This window comes from Mytilus galloprovincialis, chromosome 4 (assembly GCF_965363235.1).
Source record: "Mytilus galloprovincialis chromosome 4, xbMytGall1.hap1.1, whole genome shotgun sequence".
Lineage (NCBI taxonomy): Eukaryota > Metazoa > Mollusca > Bivalvia > Mytilida > Mytilidae > Mytilus > Mytilus galloprovincialis.
Window position 1 is genome coordinate 68,703,767 of NC_134841.1, and position 15,490 is coordinate 68,719,256.

A 15,490-nucleotide genomic window follows, 5' to 3' on the forward strand; every position below is an offset into this window, starting at 1 on the left:
TTTGTTACACAACATGAAATAATACTTTTTTAAATATTTCAATATCATTTTTAAAGAAATCCACATTTAATTTTTTGTTTTACCCCATGACTTTGTTATTATGTAATGGCTGCTATGATTACTGAAACTTATTTTTTTACAATTTCACAATTAAGTTGAGTAACAAATAATTAATGATCCAAGACATTGAGATTTTAAAATATTGATGTAGCAAGCAAGTTGAAGATAGACAAAAGGTAGAGCAAAACTATAACAAGCACAAAAAATATCCATCTACAATTTTGATTTTAATTCACCAACCTTCTTCACAATCAACCTGTGACAGACTTCGTACTTTGACATCCTCCATTGATGACATCTTTAAAGTTGTTGCAGAAGAATCTTTCAAGGGTGATACCCTGGTATCAGCTCCTAATCCGATATTTGAAACTTCCCCAAAATGCAGTTCATCAACTCCCACTTCAACAACTTCAACAACTTCAACAAGTTGTGATGACAAATTTAAAGTTGATGCAGAAAAGACATTATCTTGAGGCAGACATGTTGGTGACAAGAAACCATCCTTTGTGTCAGACTGGTCAGCAGCAAATTGTGTTGACAAAACATCATCCTCTGTGTCAGACTGGTCAGCAGCAAGTTGTGTTGACAAAACATCATCCTCTGTGTCAGACTGGTCAGCAGCAAGTTGTGTTGACAAAACATCATCCTCTATGACAGACTGGTCAGCAGCAAGTTGTGTTGACAAAACATCATCCTCTGTGACAGACTGGCAAGCAGCAAGTTTTGTTGACAAAATAGACTGGTCAGCAGCAAGTTGTGTTGACAAAACATCATCCTCTGTGTCAGACTGGTCAGCAGCAAGTTGTGTTGACAAAACATCATCCTCTGTGTCAGACTGGTCAGCAGCAAGTTGTGTTGACAAAATATCATCCTCTATGACAGACTGGTCAGCAGCAAGTTGTGTTGACAAAACATCATCCTCTGTGACAGACTGGTCAGCAGCAAGTTGTGTTGACAAAAAATCATCCTCTGTGACAGACTGGTCAGCAGCAAATTGTGTTGACAAATCACCATCTTCTGTGACAGACTGGTCAGCAGCAAGTTGTGTTGACAAAACATCATCCTCTGTGACAGACTGGTCAGCAGCAAGTTGTGTTGACAAAACATCATCCTCTGTGACAGACTTGTCAGCAGCAAATTGTGTTGACAAATCACCATCCTCTGTGACAGACTGGTCAGCAGCAAGTTGTGTTGACAAAACATCATCCTCTGTGTCAGACTGGTCAGCAGCAAGTTGTGTTGACAAAACATCATCCTCTGTGACAGACTGGTCAGCAGCAAATTGTGTTGACAAATCACCATCCTCTGTGACAGACTGGTCAGCAGCAAGTTGTGTTGACAAAACATCATCCTCTGTGTCAGACTGGTCAGCAGCAAGTTGTGTTTGCAAAACATCATCCTCTGTGTTTGACTGGTCAGCAGCAAGTTGTGTTGACAAAACATCATCCTCTGTGTCAGACTGGTCAGCAGCAAGTTGTGTTGACAAAACATCATCCTCTATGACAGACTGGTCAGCAGCAAGTTGTGTTGACAAAACATCATCCTCTGTGACAGACTGGTCAGCAGCAAGTTGTGTTGACAAAATATCATCCTCTGTGACAGACTGGTCAGCAGCAAGTTGTGTTGACAAATCACCATCCTCTGTGAAAGACTGGTCAGCAGCAAGTTGTGTTGCCAAAATTTCATCCTCTGTGTCAGACTGGTCAGCAGCAAGTTGTGTTTGCAAAACATCATCCTCTATGTTTGACTGGTCAGCAGCAAGTTGTGTTGACAAAACATCATCCTCTGGGACAGACTGGTCAGCAGCAAGTTGTGTTGACAAAACATCATCCTCTGTGACAGACTGGTCAGCAGCAAGTTGTGTTGACAAAACATCATCCTCTGTGACAGATTGGTCAGCAGCAAGTTGTGTTGACAAAACATCATCCTCTGTGTCAAACTGGTCAGCAGCAAGTTGTGTTGACAAAACATCATCCTCTGTGACAGACTGGTCAGCAGCAAGTTGTGTTGACAAAACATCATCCTCTGTGCCAGACTGGTCAGCAAGTTGTGTTGACAAAATATCATCCTCTGTGACAGACTGGTCAGCAGCAAGTTGTGTTGACAAATCACCATCCTCTGTGACAGACTGGTCAGCAGCAAGTTGTGTTGACAAAACATCATCCTCTGTGTCAGACTGGTCAGCAGCAAGTTGTGTTTGCAAAACATCATCCTCTATGTTTGACTGGTCAGCAGCAAGTTGTGTTGACAAAACATCATCCTCTGGGACAGACTTGTCAGCAGCAAGTTGTGTTGACAAAACATCATCCTTTGTGACAGACTGGTCAGCAGCAAGTTGTATTGGCAAAACATCATCCTCTGTGTCAGACTGGTCAGCATCAAGTTGTGTTGACAAAACATCATCCTCTGTGACAGACTGGTCAGCAGCAAGTTGTGTTGACAAAACATCATCCTCTGTGACAGACTGGTCAGCAGCAAGTTGTGTTGACAAAACATCATCCTCTATGACAGACTGGTCAGCAGCAAGTTGTGTTGACAAAACATCATCCTCTGGGACAGACTGGTCAGCAGCAAGTTGTGTTGACAAAACATCATCCTTTGTGACAAACTGGTCAGCAGCAAGTTGTGTTGACAAAACATCATCCTCTGTGACAGACTGGTCAGCAGAAAGTTGTGTTAACAAAACATCATCCTCTGTGACAGACTGGTCAGCAGAAAGTTGTGTTGACAAAACACCATCCTTTGTGACAGACTGGTTAGCAGCAAGTTGTGTTGACAAAACATCATCTTCTGTGACAGACTGGTTAGCAGCAAGTTGTGTTGACAAAACATCATCTTCTGTGACTGTCCCCTCAGAAACTGTTGAGGATGCTTGAGAAAAAAAATATTATTAAATAACCTTGCCTTATATTAAAATTTTCAAACAGCAATAAATAAACTTAACTTTTAAAAATCTTCAAAATTGACACTCCTCATTTCTTTTTATTTGTGTGTCAGAAATTTTCAGATATTTTTTTTATTGATGTCATGCCTATGATCTATACCAAAGCAGGAATATGACAATTGTATCATTTTGTCTGATATAATTGAGCTTTTGATTTTGTGATTTGATTAGGGAAACAAGAAACTAAAAACCCAGAAGGTCAAAATCATATGTAATTTACAAAATTACACTCAAAGTTTAAAAAATCTAAAATAAAAGGAAAAAAAAAGAGTTAATATTGCAATGCTATATTTAGCAGCTTAAGTGAACAGCTCAAATAAATGAATCTATGGTATTACCACTGCAGGACAATTTCTAATTTTTTTTTCTCTATTTGTCTACACTTGCATTTCATGAAGTCTTTTAGTTTGTTTTTTTTTATTTCAGAAGTGACATTTTTTGGATGTGAAAAGAAACATTTAAATTAAATACTATTAAGGTAAAATAAACCTTTAAGATCAGCTAAACACATCTTCTCCAATACTACAGAGCACCTTTGGGTTGTCTGAAAACAAATTATTGAAAACTTTTTCAATTATGTATGCATGAATAGTTTCTTGAATACCTACATTTGGTGAAAATAAGCTTGGCATTTAAAACAAATTTTTTGCTTGCATATAAAGATTTAAAGGGAATAAAATAACAGAGTTTTAATTTCCTCCACATAACACTTATTTAAATTTTCTAAAGGACATATAACTCATTTAAACCAGGAGCTCCGCAGGTCGCAGATTTTTACAACCGAAGAGGTCTAACCCTGAACAGTTGGGGCAAGTATGGACACAACATTCAAGCTTGATACATCTCTGAATTTAGATTGTGATCAAATTTTTGACACAATATGAGTTTCTGACACAAAACAAATGTCAAGATCTTACAAATCTATTGCACAGTATTGTGCAATTAAAGATTTCTTCTTCAAAAATGTGGAATTTGAGAAATTTGGGGGAAAAAATGAAAACTACTACCATCCCCCTTTTTTGCCAATTAGTCCAAAACCTGACATTACTTTATACATATTTTACAAGTAGTGTAAATGAGGTAAATGCCAAACATACCCAACATTGTATGTTAAATGTTTTTGCTCCCTTGCACTGCTTTTAAATTGTCATAATTGTCCATTGACCAGACAATCCTAGTTTCCCCCCTTTTTTGCCCCTAATTCCAAAACATTTTGAGCCATAACCCCCCCCCCCCCCCTCCCCACAAGTCAATACCAAACATCCCTTCATGGTATGGAAGCTTATAGTATAATTTCAGAGAGATGCATACACTTAAACATTAAACACATGTTATTGTTTGAAAACTACAAAAATGCTTATTCCGGGCTTCTAATTCCTAAACTATTGGGACCATAACTCACAAAATCAATCACAACCTTTCTTTAGTGGTATTGAACCTTCTGGTAAAAAATTATAGATATTCATTCACTAAAACTAAAGTTATTGTCCGGAATCTAAATGTGTCATCTGACTCTACTGTGGTTTTGGAAATCATGTAAAAATAGATGAAAATGATACATATACCCAAATAATGATAGAGGTCAAATTTGGTTAAACACAGGACCAATATTTTAATAAAAACACCAGGATGCTATCTTGAACAGTAAATCCCAACAAAGTACAAACACTTCATCAGTCCCTCATAAGGAACATTTATGCAATGGTTAGTTTCATTCCATTCAGTGGTTCGAATCTTTAACAGAAGACATCTGTATGCAAAACATTCTAAATTTTTGAAACAATGATCAGTTTGGCATTATATGTAGCTCACAAATAATGAGTCTTAGGACAGCAGAAGGGCAAAAAGTAATTGCCTTGAAAATACATAGCAAAACATATTCCTTCTAAGTACTTACTTTTGAAGTACTTTGCCTCCATGGAAGGTCATTTACACCATAATCGTACAAAATTTCAGTTCCAGGGGAAATATCCTGTACAGCATATATAGCAACCCTTGGTATGGTGTCTACAATGATCCTTCTAACTCTGGCATTTTGGCAACTTTTTATGCCATCGTTTACGTACTTTCCGATTCTTTTAGAGAATGTTGCATCAACACTACAAAAAATAAGTGCATATAAAATCAAGCAAAACTGGTGAAATATCATAAAATAAACTAGAGGCTCTTAAGAGCCGGTGTCGCTCACCTTGGTCTATATGCATATCAAACAAAGAAAACAGATCGTCATATGGATTCATGACAAAATTGTGTTTTTGGTGATGGTGATGTGTTTGGAGATCTTGCTTTACTGAACATTCTTGCTACTTACAATTTTGTCCATCTATAATGAACTTGGCCCTTAATAGTTCCAGAGCAAAATATTTTGTAACAAGAGTGCACACGCTGAAATGTCTCGCCTTCTATACTAATCATTGATATTATGTTGATAGTCCTAAGTATAAAGTTAAGCTTTATAACAACTGTCACATAAACTTAACATTAACCTAGATAACTAAACAAAGACCAATGAACCTTGAAAATGAGGTCAAGGTCAGATGAACCATGCCAGGCAGACATGTACAGCTAACAATGCTTCTATACAACATATATAGTTGACCTATTATTAAAGTTTAAGAAAAATAGACCAAAACACAAAAACTTAACACAGGGCAATGAACCGTGAAAATGAGGTCACGGTCAAATAAAACCTGCGCGACTGACATAAAGATCATAAAATATTTCCATACACCAAATATAGTTCACCTATAGCTTATAGTATTAGATAAAAAGACCAAAACTCAAAAACTTAACATTGACCACTGAACCATGAAAATGAGGTCAAGGTCACATGACATCTGCCCGCTAGACATGTACACCTTACAATCATTCCATACAACAAATATAGTAGACCTATTGCATATAGTATGAGAAAAACAGACCAAAACACACAAATTTAACTATAACCACTGAACCATGAAAATGAGGTCAAGGTCAGATGACACCTGCCAGTTGGACATGTACACCTTACAGTCCTTCCATACACCGAATATACTAGCCCTATTGCTTATAGTATCTGAGATATGGACTTGACCACCAAAACTTAACCTTGTTCACTGATCCATGAAATGAGGTCGAGGTCAAGTGAAAACTGTCTGACAGACATGAGGACCTTGCAAGGTACGCACATATGAAATATAGTTATCCTATTACTTATAATAAGAGAGAATTCAACATTACAAAAAATTTGAACTTTTTTTTCAAGTGGTCACTGAACCATGAAAATGAGGTCAAGGACATTGGACATGTGACTGACAGAAACTTCGTAACATGAGGCATCTATATACAAAGTTTGAAGTATCCAGTTCTTTTACCTTCTAAAATATAAAGTTTTTAAGAAGTTAGCTAACACCGCCGCCGCCGCCGCCAGATCACTATCCCTATGTCGAGCTTTCTGCAACAAAAGTTGCAGGCTCGACAAAAACTAATGAAAATTGTTAATAATTGACTATAAAGGGCAATAACTCCTTAAGAGGTCAACTGACCATTTTGGTCATGTTGACTTATTTGTAGATCTTACTTTGCTGAACATTATTGCAGTTTACAGTTAATCACTTTCTATAATAGTATTCAAGATAATAACCAAAAACGGCAAAATTTCCTTAAAAATTACCAATTCAGAGGCAGCAACCAAACAACCAGCTGTTTGATTCATCTGAAATTTTCAGGGCAGATAGATCTTGACTTGATAAACAATTTTATTCCCATGTCAGATTTGCTCTAAATGCTTTGGTTTCAGAGTTATAACCCAAAATCTACATTTTCCCCCTATGTTCTACTTTTAGCCATGGTGGCCATCTTGGTCTGTTTGCCAGGTCACTAGACACATTTTTAAAACTAGATGCCCTTATGATGATTGTAGCCAAGTTTAATTTAATTTGGCCCAGTAGTTTCAGAGAAGATTTTTGTAAAAGTTAACGATGACAGATGACGATGGAGACGACAACGACGCCAGACGCGAAGTGACAAGAAAAAGCTCACTTGGGCCTGGTGAGCTACAAACTGAAAAATTTTGTTAAAACTACCAATTCCATGGCAGCAACCCAACAATGGGTTGTTTTATTCATCTGATAATTTCAGGGCTGATAGATCTTGACCAATTCAACAATCTAACCCCATGTCAGATTTGCACTAAAAGCTTTATTTTTTTAAGATATAAGCCGAAAACTACATTTGACACCTATGTTCTATTTTTAGCCATGGTGGCTGTGTTTGTCAATGGATCAAAACTTCGGAAACACTCTACAAACAAGATACCCTAAGGAACATTTAATTAAAGTTTGAAGGTAATTGCCCCAGTACTTTCAAAGGAGAAGATTTTTTAATGTAAGGAAACTTGATTAACAAATTGTGTAAAATTGTCTTTAAGGGGCAATAACTCCTTAAGGGGTCAATTGACAACTATGGTCATTTTAATAATATTAAAGATAATAACAAAAAAACTGCAAAATTTCCTTATAACTACCAATTCAGTGGCAGCAACCCAATAACGGGTTGTTTGATTCTTCTGAAAATTTCAGGGCTGATAGATCTTGACCAATTGAACACTTTTTACCAAAAACTGCATTTGACCCCCTATGTTCTATTTTTAGCCATGGCGGCCATGTTTGTTGATAAATAAAAACTTCAGATACAATTTAAAAACTAGATACCTTAATGAACATTACCTTAAAGCTTGAAGGTATTTGTCCCCGTAGTTTCAGATGAGAAACTTTTTTAATTGTTTACGACGACAGACGCCGACGGACGCCAAGTGATGGCATAACCTCACATGGGACACTTCGAGTACTGGTGAGCTATAAATCAGCCCAATATCTGAAGGCATATACGAAAAAAGTCTGTATAACAGTGATTTTCAACAATTTATCAAAGTCCAAAGATGGGCATAAGGACCTTGCAAGGTACGCAAAAATCAAATATACCGGTAATTATTCTATTACTTATAATAGGTGAGAATTCAACATCACAGAACTTTTTTAATCAAGTAGTCACTGAACCATGAAACTGAGGTCAAGGATATTGGATATGTAACTGATGGAAACTTTGTAACATGAGGCATCCATATACAAAGAATGAAGTATACACATCTTCCACCTTCTAAAATATAAAGCTCTGAAGAAGTTAGCTAAAGCTACTGCTGCCATCACTATTCATATGTCAAGCTTTCTGTAACAAATGTAGCAGGCTTGACCAAAATGAGGCGGCTAGGATTATTTTATTTTTTAAGTTATATTTTATATGAAATCCTTATGTGACATGTTTTTCATTCTTGTATATATGCAAGTCTTCAAATTAGCTTATATCATGTACATATTTTTCAAATTCTTCAATAAATATCTCTGATTGGCAACCACTGTTCTACATGTAATTGCTGCTTTAGAAACATATTATCAGTAAACAGCAAAATCATTGAGAAATTTCCTCTTTCAAAAAATGTATTTTGCTTTCTAATTAAGTGTTGATTTGTGGTCCTCATAAAATTAAGAAAATATGCATTGGTATGCCACCCAAGAATTGTGACTTCAGAATGAAATGAAAACTCAAACAGCCTTGAAATTAGTAGGGTTGCATGGTGCTTTTAAGATTCTTATGAATGTAATACAGGAACTTCACAAACAAGAATGTGTCCATTGTACACAGATGTCCCATTGGCACTATCATTTCTTATGTTCAGTGTACCAGTGAAAGTAGGGCGAACTTAAAGGGATACTTCGCAAAAAAATCAAAAATTGATATTATGTCCATTCTGTATAAAAATGCTCAAATTCATAGATATTAAAGTTTTATTCCGCTAGATAAGAGATCAACATCGATTTTAAATTTAGAGTATCAATTCTCTGCGTTCCGCCATTTTGACATCTTCACCGATTAAAAATCACGATATGTCTATAAACCACAAAGATCCAAAACTACAGTAACCGATGTAGTCGTAATTGCGTGTCGATATCTTGTCAATCGTACGGTTGTTTTATCTGACTAATTAACTTGATACAGAAAATGTTCTTATTTTTTTTAATAACCATAGTCTGTTATTTTTAAACTATTAATATTGGAATTAGTTAAAAAGTCAAAGATCAAATCATAAATAAGTGTTCCGTGAAAATTGTTTTCGAAAATCTAATTTGTTCATAATTCTTGAAAGTAATAAACTTTAGTCAAATAAATTCGGATCTGCCCTCATCTGATCACCAGCATGGCTAAAGGTATTGCTCCCAAAGGTATTGTGAGGGGTGTGAGGTGACATGTTCAGGTATTCAAGCAATTTCCTGTCGGGCTTGCAAGTTTATGCATCGTTTCACTTCTGTAGGTATTGATCAGTGTACACGGCCTATAACTTATAACTTTCCATTTTGAACTATCAGGTGTATAATATACATCTCTGTCTTGCGTGTCCGAAGGTGATATAATTAATAGTCATTACTTATTAAAACTCATACGCTTGATTATAAATAACATCTTGGGTGTAAAGAATATTATTTATAAAAATAAAAATAATACCAAAAAAAAAAAAGATTTGATGAAATATAATCTATTTACATATTTTTTCCAAGGGTAAATTTGGGAAAATGTAATATATACTCGTTGTCAATAGCTAGTAAAGGACAGATTGGAACATACCAGAAATATATCAATTTCGGGATTTATTTTCTTTCTTGATATTCAATGACAGCAATTTAAAGAATAAACTGCTCAAGTTGTCCGCTTAAGGGGTATTCTTGACAGTTAAAACAGACTTATAATTACAATCAAAAATAGGAAAAGATGACATAAAATTCGTTCTGTCTTTTTTTTTTAAACATCTTTGGTCAAATAGCTAAAGTTTTATACGCTGTGAGACGAAGACTATTTTAATAAGGACATAACGATTTATGAATAAATTTGGTTGATGTTTTTCACACTTGAAAAGAATATCTATTCGTAATTTTTTGATTCCATTCCAAGAAGATCTTTAAATTTCCTGTCAATTTTTTAAAACATCTTTTTTTTCAAATAGCTGAAGTTTTCATGCGTTGTGAGATTTAAAATATTCTGATAAGAACATTAATTAATTATGCTTTCGCAAATAAAATATTCATTCATTCATAATTCCTAATTAGGTAAATAAAGATCGCTTTGGATGGACTAAATTATATAATTGCAATTGCTAATGATCTGTTTGAAATATTAAAGGTTGCCGATTCTAATCTAAAATAGTACAATTTTTAGTTCATACACTCGTGTTTAGAAGGCTATTTAATTTATTTATAAATTTATTCAATTAAAATAATTCCCGTAAATTAATTTATTTCTTTTTCTTACATTTCTGTGTCTAAAACTATAACTGACTCCCGTTTATCATTCATACGAAATGTTGTTCACACCTGAAATCGTGATCCGTGACGCCTAGATGTCACAGAATGAGGATCAAAATATTAGAATTACATAATGCTAATCTTTTAATTACCTTGAGTTTAACTCATTTAACATTCACTAAGTGTCACAAATTAATACACATTTTATTTCCACAGTACAAGCAAGCCAAATGAAAATGTTTGCTGGAATGAAGCAAAAAGTTCAGAATACAAGCATGTATTTTTAAATACACTATCGATCACGTCAGTTTCATATGTTTGTTTAAAGTATTTGTAGAAAAAAAAATCATAAAAATGTTCTATTGTATTATTTACTTTAATTACTAAAAAATTGGCATAAAAAAATCCACACATAAATCCTACAATCTAATTTTAAAAGTTGCATGGCTATCACTTACTTTTCATTGCTTGATAGCTACATCAAAAGTCGTCGATGCGCTTTAAATAGCGTTATTATATGGTTAACGAACAAGACTTAAATGAGATTAATTTCACTCCCGGCATGCATAAAGACTTAAACTACGTCACATAAGTCAGGAAGTTTGAAGAAATAAAATTAATAATACCCAATTTTCTTCTTTATTACTTTTCATATCAAAATAAAACTTGTTGAATATGTTTTTTATGGTATTATGAACATAATAAGATGAAAAGTGAAAAATCGCGAATTATCCCTTTAATTTGCCATTAAAATTAGAAGGATCATATCATAGGGAACCTGTGTACTAAGTTTCTAGTTGATTTGACTGCAACTTCATCAAAAACTACCTCCACCAAAAACTTTAACTTTCAACATGACAGACAGGCAGACAAAATAAAAAAACGTATGCAGACCAAACAACATAATGGCCCTAAATGGGGTAGAATAAATAGGGCATAAAAAGAAGCTGTTTGATGACTCATTTTAGGGTATTGTGGTAGAGGATTCCAGTCTCTTGACAGATAGAACACTACTTATTGACAAGAAATACCTAACGAACTGTAATCTTTTAAAATTTAATGCTATTATGAACCAAAAACAGAAATCTAAACTTCAAAAATTGTGCCGATTCATTTGAATTACAAGAAGTAATTGTATCAGGATGCTGTTATGAAGTCTCCCAAACAAAGCTCCCATATTCATTTGATTTGTTTAATTGTCCCTTACAAGAATATATATGGTTTAAGGGTTAGGAAACTAGACTGTTTACAAGTTTTCAAACAAGAGAGGGTGGGGTGACCCAATATGGACTTCCCTTTAATTATTTCATTTGTTTTATTGTCCCTACAAGAATATATATGGTTTAGGGTTGGGGATCTGGACCGTTTACAAGATAATAGCACATTCTCAAATTGAATGGGGTGGGGGTGACCCCAAGGGACTTCCTTTCAATTTTATTTGATTTATTTCATTGTTCCCTACAAGAATATATATCGTCGCTGGGCTTCTAAAATGTCGTATATGACTTTTTTGGCTAAAAATACTTTTTGACACCAATGGTCTGGACGGGAGGAAATCTTTGTTATCACAAAATAGCATACAGTTAGGCCAATCAAAATGTGTGAAATAAGACATATCACAAAATTGCCAATGTCAGTTGTTTGTAAAGTTTGCTTCCAAAATGTTGTATGAAAACTTGAAAATTGTTGTAGGATGGCTTTGGGAAAAAAATAATTGTACATTTCTTTATTTCTGTGAAAATAATTTAAGTTCTTGGATAATCCAGAAATGTCAACGTTTTTATTTCACTGCTATTTACAAAAATTTTCAAGTTCACCTACGACATTTTGGAAACATGCATTTTGCCAAAATTTTCAAAGCCTGTTTGTGAGAAAAAAAATTCTTGAAAAATTTGTAATTTACAACATTTTAGAAGCCCAGCGATGATATCGTTTAGGGATGGGGATCTGGATCGTTTACAAGATAATAAAACATTCTCAAATTGAACGGGGTGGGGGTAACCCCCATGGATTCTCTCTATATTTCATTTGATGTGTTTTATTGTTGCATACAAGGATATATAAGGTTGAGGGGTGGGGATATGGACAGTTTACAAGTTTTCAAACAAGAGGGGGTGGGGTAACCCCCTATGGATTTCCCTTTTATTTCTTTTCATTGTTTTATTGTCCCCTACAAGAATATATATGGTTTAGGGGTGGGGATCTGGACCATTTACAAGATAATAGCACATTCTCAAATTGAATGAGGTGGGGGTGACCCCTAGGGACTTCCCTTAAATTTCATTTGATTTGTTTAATAGTCCCCTCCAAGAATTTATATGGTTTAGGGGTGGGTGATATGTACTGTTTACAAGATAATAGCACATTCTCAAATTGAAACGGGTGGGGGCGACCCCCAGGGACTTCCCTTTTACATCATTAAATTTGTTGTATTGTCCCATTTAATAATATATATTGTTTAGGGTTGGAGATTTGGACATTTTTCAAGATAATAGCATATTTACAAATTTAAGTGAGTGGGGAGGACACCCCCCTCCCCCCCCAAGGGATCCCCCTTTATTTCATGTGATTTGTTTCATTGTCCTATGATCATTTCTGAAGACTGTGTGTGTTTATCACTTAAAGTTTTCAAGTTATATTCATTTGAAAATTTCAAAAATAAAATCCCACAGGGTTCTTTAGTAAACCCCTCCATACTTTCGGCCCCCCAAAATACCCCATAATAGACCCCAATGCACAAACGAACGATTGACGGCTCACATAGACATATTAATCTAACATTTTATGAAACCCTAAGTAAATCTGACAAGTGGTTTTGGAGAAACGCTGCAGACAAGTTCATTTTTTTAAAGTGGTGGAAAAAAATGAAAAAGAAAAAAATTAAAAGAAGCAGAAGCAAAATAATAAAAATAATAAGAACTGAGCAAAAACAATAAGTCTCCAAACTTTGTTTGGGAGACTTAATAAATGACAAACTGGATTCTCTCTGATGTTAACCTGTCAGCTATACTAATCATACCGTTGTAAAAAAACTCATATTTAATGCTTCCTCAACAAATGTACATATACGCAATGTAATGTAAACTAATGTGTTTTTCTGTATACCTTTGTCCAACTTAGGTGATACCAGAATAAAATGATATACTTACCACATTTCTTTTTCTGCAAATCTGAAGAACATGATGTAACTTCCAAAGGAATTTGGATATTCTTTGAGCCGTCTTTTACCATCATTGCCACTTATCAATTCCCCATGATATTCCATTAGAAAGTCACCTTTCTGGAAAAACTTTGAAGCAAACACTCCTTTACCTAAATCAGATAAGACAATGTTTTTTTTCTCTCTATGGTTAGTTTAAAAAAAAAAACACAAAATCCTGGAATAAAAATATAACTGTTAATATCTGTGTCATTTAGTCTCTTGTGGAGTTGTCTCATTGGCAATCATACCACATGTTCATGTCATTATCAGGTGAGAAAAGAGTGAACTTAAACCGCTAACTACTAAAGCAAGTTGAAAGTTGGAACTGCATGATCTGCCCTTTTTTTTTTTAGTGAATAAATAATTTAACGTTGAAGACTGCATGCTGACCAATAAGTGAGACATTCAAAATGTATTGTGTTTTAATGTTAATAGGCTGCTGTCTTGTTGATGTTTATAAAGAGGTTCAATGGGTAAAAATGTGTTTAAAATATTCTTAGTAAAGTGTCAACTTTCTTTGCAATACATGCAGTATATCAATTTTTGTTTCGTTAAACTCCCTCTCCCAGCAAACTGTGGCATGGAAATTTCTAGCTTTCATCTCTTATCATTTTCAAATATACTTTGAAGTCATGTGGTAAAGACAATTTCTAAATTAAATTTAATCTATTTAAATACCTTTAACATTATCAATTTGTCTCACAACAAATCCATCCTTATCTTGAGCCAGTTGAATATCTTGGCGAGCTTCTTCATCTGGAGTGCACTTGAATGTAGGAAATGAACAAATAATGTATAATATTGTATTAATAATATAATTAGTATGCCTTCATATATGTAAATGAGATACATTTTGCAAGCCACTGCTTTGAAAACAAGAATGTGTCCAAAGTACATGAATGCCCCACTCGCACTATCATTTTCCATGCTGAATGGACCATTAAATTGGGTAAAAAATCTAATTTGGCATTAAAATAAGAAAGATCATACCATAGGGAACATGTGTACTAAGTTTCAAGTTTATTGGACTTCAACTTCATCAAAAACTACCTTGATCATAATTTTTAACCTAAATCTCATACTTTAAATTTCTATGTTCAATGGACAGTGAAATTGGGGTCAAAAGTCTAATTTGGCTTTCAAATTAGAAAGACCATATCATAAACAACATGTGTACTAATTAAGTTTCAAGTTGATTGGACCTCGGCTTCATCAAAAACTACCTTGACCAAAAACTTTAACCTGAAGCAAGACAGACGGACAGACAGACAAATGGAATAACAGACAGACAAATGAACAGATGGATGCACAGACCAGAAAACATAATGCCCCTCTACTATTGTAGGTGGGGCATAAAAAAAAATATTTTTGCCACGTGAATTATTTGATTATTTATGAGAATAAATAAGTATATAACTTCATTTGGTATATGGATTTTTTTTCAAGGTCTTTATGTCAGTCAAACAGGGTTCACCTGACCTCATTAGGTTTTTGTTATGTGCCAAGTCCATATCTCATAACTAAAGCAATAGGGCACTGTAGTGTATTGAATGATTGTAGAGTTAACATGTCTGTTTGGCAGGGTTTCATATGAACTGGACCTGATTGCATATGCCTGATTGTCATGGTTAATGGATGAATGTTTTAAAGTTTTCATGGTTTTGTCCAATAATCAGATTCTATATGAAATATGTTAGTTATGATCAGTGTATTAAATGAATGTGAGGTGTACATATCTGTCTCCCAGTGTTCATCTGACCTTGACCTTAATTTCAAGGCTCAGTTTTCATGATTATGGTTGTTACTTATATTCTTTAAGGATATAAACTAAAGTAATCACAAACTAATATATCGTTGAAGCAGTCATTGCAGTCACTGTTGCAGGAAACAGCTTACCTATATTTCACTTTTTTACTCAAGGCAACACAAAAATGAAAGTTTCAAGTTAATATT

The 15,490-nt window shown here is 34.5% G+C and overlaps 1 protein-coding gene across 1 annotated transcript in view; it reads right to left on the bottom strand.

Annotated features, from left to right (window-relative positions):
* The window catches only part of LOC143073743 (uncharacterized), a 92,591-nt gene that overhangs the window by 51,529 nt on the left and 25,572 nt on the right, over positions 1 to 15,490 (bottom strand). The window contains exons 10-15 of the mRNA XM_076249501.1: positions 14,216 to 14,303; positions 13,485 to 13,647; positions 4,902 to 5,103; positions 3,494 to 3,548; positions 2,651 to 2,931; positions 301 to 1,759 (exon numbers count right to left, since the gene is read on the bottom strand). Coding sequence (XP_076105616.1) covers positions 301 to 1,759; positions 2,651 to 2,931; positions 3,494 to 3,548; positions 4,902 to 5,103; positions 13,485 to 13,647; positions 14,216 to 14,303 — 2,248 coding nt within the window. The remainder of the gene's footprint in view (positions 1 to 300; positions 1,760 to 2,650; positions 2,932 to 3,493; positions 3,549 to 4,901; positions 5,104 to 13,484; positions 13,648 to 14,215; positions 14,304 to 15,490) is intronic.